At 46.4% G+C, this 10,482-nt stretch overlaps 1 protein-coding gene across 1 annotated transcript in view; it reads left to right on the plus strand.

The window, feature by feature from the left end:
* LOC311598370 (uncharacterized protein) overlaps positions 1–6,855 on the plus strand; it is a gene marked incomplete at its 5' end in the record, with an annotated part of 76,334 nt that extends 69,479 nt beyond the window's left edge. The window contains one exon of the mRNA XM_084783435.1: positions 5,846–6,855. Within this exon, the coding sequence (XP_084639561.1) occupies positions 5,846–5,894 (49 nt within the window). The 3' untranslated portion in view covers positions 5,895–6,855. The remainder of the gene's footprint in view (positions 1–5,845) is intronic.
* Positions 6,856–10,482: the final 3,627 nt, after the last annotated feature.

Below are 10,482 nucleotides of genomic sequence, written 5' to 3' on the forward strand. Positions count from 1 at the left end.
TCCGTTTCCCCCTCCATCTCGCCTCCACCCTGCCTTCTGTGGGTGTGCTCTTTCCATGTCAACCTATATGTCGGCCAAAGTTGATGTGGATATCAGGATGTCTTCCTCAATTTTTTCTTTCTTTCTTTCTACATCCATTTATTTATTTGTTAATTGGGTTTTCAAGACAAGGTTTCTCTGTGTAGCCTTGGTTGTCCTGGAACTTGCTTTGTAGACCAGGCTGGCCTGAAACTCACAGACATCCACCTGCCTCTGCCTCCCAGAGTTCTGGGCTTACAGGCGTGGGCCATCACACCCAGAAGATCCCCAGCTAGACTGTCTGGTTAGTGATCCCTGGGATCCACTGTCTTTACATACCCAGAACTGGAGTTCTTGGTATCCTTTTTATTGCACCGTAGGCATTGCTATTCTTACCTGCTTAGATGCTAACTATTTTTTAATTCCCTTAAATATATTCTGAGTTTGTTTTCTAGTCCTATGAGAAATCAGCTTGGTCTTTTAAAAATATAGTTGTAGTATTTGGTATGTGGGACTAGAAGCATTCAGTGTTCAATAAGAAGAGATAACGATCTCCTCTGTTGAGGCCAGACCTGAACTTTGTTCCCTGTACATCAGGACTACTTAAACATGTGCTGTAAGAGCAGGCATGATGTCTGGCTATCTGGGAGAAGAATACTATTACTTCCTTTCTCTGTGGAGTTCTTCGCCAGCAGCCCCACCCACTCCTACACTTCTCTGTTGCGTACTTCCTCAAAACGGCCTTCTTTTGACCTCTCCATGGACCTCTTTCACTCAGGTACTTTTTCCTGAAAATGCTAGCCACCTCACTCTGCCCCATCCTTCAGCCCTTTTCTGTTGAGTGGGGACTGTTGCTGGACTCCCCCCGTTTGCTGTCTCACTGAGAATGCTACCCTAAATGGAAGACTCTACTTCCACCTCAGGCTTAGGAGCCGATATTCAGAACCCCACACCTTTATTATTACTTTAGAAATCCATTTTTGCTCTGTTGTTGGGTTTCTGTCGCAGGCTGTCCCCTCATGGCCTTGAGGTCACAGATATGCTCAAATCTTTTGCTGAGCTGAAGCCAGATTGTGGTGTCATTGTCTCAAAGGTTGCACTTTCTTGGCTCCTCTCTGTGAGGCTCAGTGAAGCAGCTGAGTGGTCTCTCGCTGTTAGACCTAGGCATTTGTTGCTGTTCACCAGGAACATTAGTATGTAGATGGCAGCTGTGTGTAAATCTTTCTTTTCTGGCTGTGAAAAGAATACTGATTAGTTAGAACCGGAATCCAATTAGCTTTCCCTCTTCTCATTCAATTTTTTTTAAAAAATGCAATCATGTTAATATGGATGTTAATAGTGATTTGTGGTAATAGCATTCCGTTACATCCTCATGTAACTGGACGCTGTCCCTTTGAGGTCAAAGTACAGAGAGATCCGCTGTGCTCATAATTTTCATTTCCTGCTGTAATATTTTTGTGCTGTTCTTACTCTTGCACTTTTAATCTTATTCAGTCCCGCCCCACTCCGAGGCTGACTTAGTGCACTCTTAATGTCAGGCTGTGCAGAGCATATGTTTCCTGGCAGGACCATTCTTTATAATCCAGGAGGGGCAGGAAGCGTTCACGTAGGCACGCTGAGAGTCGGGGGGTGGGGGTGGGGGTGGGGTGGGGTGGACTGCACCAACTTATGTAACTCAGAAAGTTCACCAAGTGCTTCAGGCAGGCCATGGGAGAGCAGTAGCTTAAAAACAGCTTGGAAGTTTCTGGAAGGGTGACAGTATATTGATAAGCATGTCTGATTAAACCTTTTTTTTTTCCTGTCCTGGAATTTATCATGAACCCTGACATTGTGCTAATGATATACTGAGTCTACAGGTCACACAGATAAGCACAAAAAATTTACCAGAAAAAGAATGTAGCAGGGTGGGAACTGTGGTTCTCCTGAAGAGCGAGAGATTCCCAAGCTACCAACAGCTGAGAGAAGCCTCTGAGTCTGGACACAAGAGAAAGCCTCCTGGGGCTCCTGGCAGCTGAGGCCATTACAGCTCTGGTTAAGAGCCTGTGTGCTGGGCCCTGACTATTTCTAGCTCTGTGAATTTGGACAAATTTCTCAACCTGTCTACATCTTGGTCTTCCCACCTATAAAATTGTGAAGTTGCTGGATATGCTTCTGGAGTGTTTTCCTAGGACAAAAACACTTAAAAGTTAGCTAATGGAAACCCAGACTGGTTTCTAACACAGAGATATGTAACTGCTGTTATTATTCCTGGGAGACTTAAAGACCTGTGCTGTCTGTATGACAAGGAGTAGGCCCACCAAGCTACTGAATACTTCAAATGTAGCTGCTGGGCATAACTTAGGCTTATTTTATTTTAGACGGAATGGGAATTTGCTCTTTCAATTGTAAGTTTTGTGAAGCATAATAAATATTTGATCCTAACTTGGGGGGATGTATGTGTGTGAGATGTACAGACGAGAGTGCCAGAGCAGGACCCTGGGGGTGTTCAGTTAATGCTCTCCTTTTCCCTCAGCCAGGGGCCTTCACTGAGCTACACGCTTGCCAGTTAGCCTAGGCTGGCCTGCATTGAGTCTAGGATCCACTTGCTTCTGTCTTCAGTGCTGGCGCTCTTTTTGATGTGAGTGCTTGCAATTTGAACTCGGGGTCTACACACTCGCAGAACAAGTGGTCTCATATACTGAGCTATCTCGCAGGCCCTTTGGTTGCATTTGTGTGTGTGTGATTAAGAATTTAGCATGTATATTTCGATGATCAACTTGAAGGGTAGAACACACAAAAGAAATCCAAGACTGCAACTACTTCCTCATTCATTTTAAGACTACTAATTTCACTTAAAGTAATATTTTGGTTAAGTTGGATTAAGTAAAATATTCTAAAATTATTTTCTCTCATTTCTTTTACCTTTAAGATATGGCTGCTAGAAACTTTTAAATCAGATGTGTTTCATATCATTGTACAGCTCCAGGCTAGATTATAGGGCATTTTATTTGCAGTGGTAACATGTCTGATTTTTATCCTGGGGTAAGCAATGACAAGCCGCAGAGGAATAAATAGGACCCTATTTGCATAATGCACATACATGTGTACAGCTCAGAAGAATTTTCCTGGCAGCCGTGTGGGAAATGGATTTCCAGGGGGAAGGACCTGAGCTCAAGTGGTTACAGAAATACAAGCAAGAAAAAGCTCCCATCTGGGGTGAAGATAGCTGCCTGCAAGGACAGACCCCCCAGCAAGCAAGGCTGGGGGTGCCTGTGAGCATGTTGCTTTCTATAGCTTGAGGAGCCTGGAGTCTGAGGAACTGAGCTCAGATTACGTATGATATTGGTTAACTTTGTGTCTCTACAGTGAAATACCTGAGGTGGGCAGCCTCTGAAGAAAATGTGGTTTTGTTGTTCCCTGCAGATTTAGTTATTTATTAGATAATTATTTATGTTCTGAAATATTGAACCCTAGAGTCACAGGGAATAGAAATGATTCAAAATATGAGAATTTTTAAACAGGATTTTGCACATTGTAATAACTAGCTAAGATTAAGGGAGAAAATTTAGCACACACCTTTAATCTAGGCACTCCAGAGACATCAGCAGGTAGATTTCAGTAAGTGATCTATGCCAGTCAGAGCTATGTTGTGAGACTCTGTGTCAGAGAGGAGGGTAGAAGCAGGGAGGGAGGGAGGGAGGAACAGACAGAGTCCATCATCCATGTCGAGGACATGTACCAGTGACCTACAGACTTCCTATAAGGTCCCGTTCCTAAAAGTCCACAGCATCTCCCACCAGCACTAAGCCTTTACATATGGGCCTCTGGAGAAACCGTCCATATTTGAACCTTAGCAAGTGTCCATCTAAATCCTTTTCATAAAGCTACTCCTAATTCCTTCAGCTCAATCCACTGGATGCTGAGGCATTCACAGCAAGATACTGCTTCTAGGGAAAGTTAGCTAGCCTACCTCTTTCCAAATTCAACTGCGAAGTAGAAACACAAAATGAACAAAAACGAAGGGTAGAATCTCTCTTCCCCCCCCCTCTCCCTGCCCCCTCCTCTGTGTGTGTGTCTCTCTCTGTGTCTCTGTGTCTCTGTGTCTCTGTGTCTCTGTCTCTGTCTCTCTCTCAACTGGGAATGGGCGTGTAACCCAGGTTGGACTTGAACGTGCTCTCTAGCTCACACGTGCTCTTTAGCTGTCTGCCTCAGTGTCCCTTCTGCCTTTCTCTTTTCAATCAACAGAGTGGGCACACTCCAGTGGTTTCACCATCACCTGGCAGACATTAGCAGGCCTGACTCGGTACACAGAGGGCTCCCAGAAGCCACAGCATTTTCCTTTGGCCCTTCAAAGGGCTCTGCTTTGAATTCACACTCAGCTGTGTCTGGGCTCCACTTCAGCCATTTCCCAATGCTATCGGAGGATGCCAATTCTGAATCAATACTAGTGGGACTCACAAAAGCTTGCTCATCTCCCCTGAGCCTCTATTGGAAAATCCCTATCAGAAGGGGATTACTTCTCCTGATGGGATAATTTTGTATGTGCCATAGCTGGCTCTCAGGTGTTGCTCAGTAACTGACAGCATGGGTTTCAAGTGGGTTGAAACTACTTGTGGCGCATTTCAAACACTCCTGTGGCCTGTCGAGCTTTCCGACCCCGGCTTTGCCTAGTTCCAGGATGGCGGAGCGGTGGCTGGGGCTTGATCTTGAATCTTGGTATGATCCTCAACCCAGAACTTCTTCCCCGAACACCAACCTTCAGCCTTCTGTCTAGTGAGCCGCTAGGCAGGGCTGTGAGGCCACTAGTGACAGTGGCCTTTGCTAATTGTCTCCTTTTCCTCCATGACCCTGGGGGACAAACCTTAAAATCTCAACATGCTAAAAAGAGTTAGCTGGGGAGATGTGAGCCAGAACAAACACGGTGGTCCTACAGCTCACTGACCTTGTTAGCCCTGGATCACCAGGCCACTTGATTTCCTTTGCATTTCCTCTGAGTTGCGAGCGTTTTGACTCCCATAGCTTATGCAAATGGTTATGCTAAAGTGGGCCTTAGTGGTCCTCTCTGCCTTTTGAGAGCAGTGCAGTTCTTCTCCTCAAACCTTTAACAATGAATAAACTCTCACCCACTGGGCAGAAAAGAGAACACTGAAAACCATTATGCAGATGAAGTGGCCAAGAACCCAGAAGCCTGCCCAAGTGAGGATACACTTGGTGACAGTTTGACATGAGAAACAAAGCCCAAGCTTTCCATATACCAAAGTAGTAACGCAAACAGGCTCTCCGCATGGCTGACTCATGGGAAGAGAGTTAGAATCTTTATCCCATAGCTCCTAGCATGTGAAAGAGGGGCGGGCATCTCCAAATCAATAGAAACAACTGTGTACCCAACCACATTATATTGCCTATTCGTAGACAGAAGTTTCCAGGGAGAGAATCGGTGTGGCCTGCCAATGCTGAGAGGGTCTGTGTGAAGACGGGGGTGGGGGGGGGGTGGGGGGGGTGGAGGGGGGGGTCAGACTAGCTAATGGAAGATAAGTTGAGATTTCAATAGGGAATGGAATAAAGGGAAGGCGTTGGGAGTGAGTATATGTTGGTTGGTTGGGGGAAGTGGGGAGGGAAAAAGAAGAGAGGAGAGAGAAGAGAAAGTAAAAAAAAAATAATAAATGAATATGAGTTTGTGTGAATTGAAAGGCAAGAAATTGTTGACAGTCAACCAAGTTACAAGTCATTCAAAATCTTTACCCTCACGCTACATTTTCCACAGTCCTCTGCTTCGTTTCCTTTGCCTCCAACGCCCACATGAGAATTCCCTCTTCCTATATTTAAGGTCTCTTTTTTTTTCTCCTAGCTCGTGTCTAACTCCTTCACTGAGACACAGCATTCAGACACTCTTCTGAAGTTTCACACTCGGATTCACTTCCGAGAAGACTAGGTTCTCCTGAGTTCCCAGCACAAGGCTGCTTGGTAAATATTATCCAGTAGCTGGCTGCAAGTGGGTAATTTCCTTTGGCGGCAAGGCTCCGAGAAAAACTAAAGAATTCCATGACTGTCATCCTGGCATCATAAAGAGAAAAACACAAGGGACCAGAATGGTGGCAGGGACTGTAGTGAAACCCTTGAAGAGATTAAAGTTCTGAGATTGCAGTGCTCCAGGTAAGCTCCATATTTTCTTCCCTCTTCCCCTGTCTCCAGAAATTTCTACAAACGAATCCATTCACAAAGAGGAAGGCAAGTTGACTACAGGACCTTCCGCAGAGCAGTGGCCTCTGGAAACATGGGTCTGAACTGATGCCTGTGTCCCCTTGTCCTGTCTCGGAATCACTCCCTATAATTTGTTCGGCTTGATTCTAGCCTGAGTGTCCAGGCAGTGGGTACCCACAGTCCCTCCTTGGCGCTGAAGGAAAGGCATCCTTCTCCTCTTGGCCTTTTCTTGTCGCTCTGAGGTGGCTGGCGTGCTGCCCGCCTATGCCAGAAAGTGGCCTGACCACCAGCAGCTACTGTGGCCAGCACAGGAAGATGATCTCGGGTGTTCACAGCTAAACTATGACTTGAGAAACACTGGCGACCGAGGCTTGGCTGGGCGACAGAACAAGAACAGCCCTCTCTGACTCTGCCCCTTCCCAAAAAAACAGGCCTCCAAAGAACCTCAGAGAGCATCACGGTGGTCACAGCTAGCCTTAGCACAGCCTCACTCCTCAAATGAGGGCCAGTGGGGGATGGCATAAAGGTTTCCTACAGGCTCCTGGTAGAGGTAACCTAGGAATTCTCCAGACTCATCCCACATGTAACATTTGTTCTCTTAAAGGAACAGTGCCATGATTATGCAGTCTAGCTCAAATTTGAGATGTGCCTCCATGGGTGGGTGGGTGTGGGGGGGAAACAGGGCCAGCCTGGCGACATTGTTGCAGCTCTCCTGTCATGGGGGCATATTCAGGTAAGACCCTTGGCTTTGCACTACTAAGCTGAATAAGTATAACCTAGCCTTGTTGGTTGGATTTTTTTTTTCTTGTGGAACCAAAGCACAGCACATGGCTACCTCTGGCCACATGCTTGGCTTCTACATAGCACCACTTCTTTTGTTCTAACACGACTCCTTAATTCAAACCCAATGATGTAGGAAACGGATACGCGAGTTTATTGCTTTCTGCTTTATCTTTTCTTTGAAATAAATGGGCCTGGGCTACGTTTATTGCAGTACTATTTACAAGAGCTGAGATAGAATACTGGGCAAGATGCCCAGCAACAGATAAATGGTGGAGGAAATGGTATATATCCACTATGGAGCCTTAAGTCAGTCATAAAGAAAAAAAAAACGGAATCCTGTCATTTGGAGTAAAACAGGTGGAACCGGAAGTTGCTGTGTTAGGAGAGACAAGTGATATGTGCTCTCTTCTCTCATGTGGAGAGTGAAAAGTAGAGAAGCAAGGATTTTAGCGATCGCTATGGATTAAAATGTGTGCGGTTAGGGAGCGAAGGGAGCACGGGACAGAGAAGGGCAGCTGCTGCGTGTATGGACACATCACAGCGCCTCCCACTAACACATGTGATGACTATGTGCCAACAGATAAACAACTTTCGTGGGCATGAACAGACATATCAGCAGCAAGTGCCACACACTGGGATCAGGGCCATGTGCTCTGTGTTCCTTAGTTATTTTTATTCGCTCGAGAAAAGCAAGACAAGCCCCGGGAGGCCCTTAGGACATGAAAATTAAATGTGGCAGCTGAAATGGGCATCTGTGGGAGCAGCTCAAGCAAGCTTGCACTCACTAGGCGACACAGAAGGAGTTGAGATTGCTGTTGCCACTGAACAGAGCCTGGAGAGAAGGCTTGCAGACTGTCTTCTGGCTAAGGAGGCAGGAGGGGGACTTTGCTTGGTAGAGGATGCTTACGGTCCATAACTGTCATTTCTTCCCAAAGACTGATGCTTTCAAGGGCCCGCCTCCTTTGCCCGACTGATTGCAATCTTATTTGTACCAGGGCAGTACAAGTCTTGGTTGTAAGTATGCAAAGCATAATGAAAAGATTACTGCTCAGCCGCTGGGCTGTTTGCTGCAGGAGAAATGCTCCTCAGTCCTTTTGTCCCCCAAGCAGCCTCCCATATGGAGGAAGACAGATGCCTTCCTGGTCCTGGTCCTGCCTCCCAGAGCTCCCTGCAGTGTGGATCTGCCCTCAGGAAGTGGGGCTCTGCACTGGGTAATAAAGGCAAGGTGGCAGGACCTCCAGGCCTGGTTGGGACCTGGCCCTGCTCTGTGTAGCATTTGGCTCAGAGAGTGGGGCCCACTGTCAGCCCCTCCCTATGAGCAGCTTGGAGTCAGTCTCTTTTCCTCTGCCCACATCTCCTGCCTGGCCATTTTCCTGCCCCGGGAAGCAGCCAAATGATCTAGCCCTGGCAGGAAAGGAGAACATTTATTTCCTTCTTCATGCAGATCAAAATTATATGTAGCTCTTCAAGTACAAGGTCTTGGGACGCACTCTCACCTCAGCCTCTACAGTGGGAGCAAGATGCACCTGGATGCTTCCTTTGTTATGGCATCAACCAGGTACAGAACTGGGTTCCCTGACTATGAACGAAACGAAACAGAAAGGATTTGAGGGGAGGGGGTCAGCCCAAGGCAAGAGATAGAGAAAAACTTAAGTATCTCAGAGCAAGCAACCACTTCAGAGAGTTAGCATCCTCAGTCAATAGGGACTTTGTTTTGAGAGCAGGGTAAAGGGCAGCCCAGCAGATGCTGAGACTACACGGGAAATGCAGCCCGCTAGTAGCTCCCATATGAGAGAGCAATGGAGAAGCAGCATGCCAACTTCTTTCCTTGCTCCCAGAGGCCTGCTTGCCAGAGCCTACCAGCTTGGGTTCTGTTTGCAGCAATTTTCTTTGTTGAGGGCTGGTTCCCTTCCGGAGTTAAGGCCCAGACCAAGCACATGGACCTGCCTCACCTGGTAGGCGGAACAGCGCTGTGGAGGGAAGGCACCACTCACTCACAAATAGGGTCCTGCCGCTCTGCTCTTGATGTGTGTAGGACTCGGAGCACCCCCTTATCAGTGCTTTCTTCTGAGCCCACAACCTCCTAGTTCCCACTGATATTTCTCCTTTTGGCAAAGTACAAAATTCATTTTTAATGTACAGTATTTTGCTCAAAGAGATTGTAAGTCATTCCGGAACAAACTGAGAAATTGACAAGCGATAAATCCTTAAACCAGAGTCGACACAATAAACACAAATAGCATATGGTGCCGATGTCAGTGAAGACAGGCATGGTGAAACCAGTGAGGTCGCTGTGAGCACAGTCTTAATGTCTCACATTATCCACGTGGTGAGCTCGCTTCGGTGCAGGTAAGAAATAGACAGCGCAGCTATTCCAACTGGCCTATTCTCTGTGACTCGCGCATGAAGGATGTGGACCCCACAGTGCAGCCTCAAGTCATCCTGCTAGGTCAGGTTCCCCACTCTTTGTCCTCACCACGTCATTTGTCCTATGACCCATCATTGTAGACCCTGCTCCTCCAGGAAGCCACTGAGCTCATTTGTAAGTAAGATTTTAGGGTTAAAAAAAAAGAGCTTTTTGTAATGCTTATGAAAAATACAACTTAAGGAGCATTCCTATTTTCCTTTCTCAAAACTTGTAAATTTTTTTCTTTCCTGAAAATTCAGCAGGCAATTGTTTGATTCTGCGTTTCCCACTGCTGTAACAAATATCTGAATCTGAGTGATTTATTATTATTTTTTAAATAGTATATTTGGCTCATGTTTCTGGTGTCCTGAAATAGATGGGCCTTCAGCAGCACCAGTAGCTCTGCGTAAACCTCTGCTCCCCCATCACAGCCACACTGTTCATGAATCCATTATAACAGCTTTAGAAGGACAGAGGACAGCGGCTGGAGGCATGGCTCAGCAGTTAGGTGTGTGTTCTGCTCTCCCAGTAGACGAGGGTTTGCATCCCAGGACCTGTATCAATTGATCACAAAATCTTCCTAACACCAGTTCCAGGAGTCTGGCCTCCACGGTACCCACGTACACGTGACATATTTTCAAAGACACCCACATGCGTACACATTTAAAAATAAATATTTTAAAAGGGCAAACCTGGCTGATTCTCTACTAACCGATCTGCTTATATTTTGGGACCTCCCCCATAGCATGTGCTGTCTTGTAGGCATTTCTTCAAAGTTCTGATGGCCAACCAGGCCGCCCATCGCATGACATTCTCAATAGCCACTCCAGGTATTAAGTGTTTGAGTTGGGTACCCTGCAAACCAGACAGTGGCAGAGGGTGAGCACACATAAAGTTTATTGTGGGTTACTCAAGGGAGTAGTTGCTTTTGTGTTTAAAATCAGCCTGCGACGAACAGTTTTCCTTAAGGCATTTTCACAAACAGTGTAGGTTAGTCCTTCTCATTCTTCCGTATTTTCACCCTACTTTCCCTCCTGTCCTACCCCAATACTGCCATTCCCACTTCCATATTTAATGCATTTTATGACCAAAGA

Source organism: Acomys minous (genome assembly GCF_964271855.1).
Source record: "Acomys minous genome assembly, chromosome: 5".
In the NCBI taxonomy this organism is placed as follows: Eukaryota; Metazoa; Chordata; class Mammalia; order Rodentia; family Muridae; genus Acomys; species Acomys minous.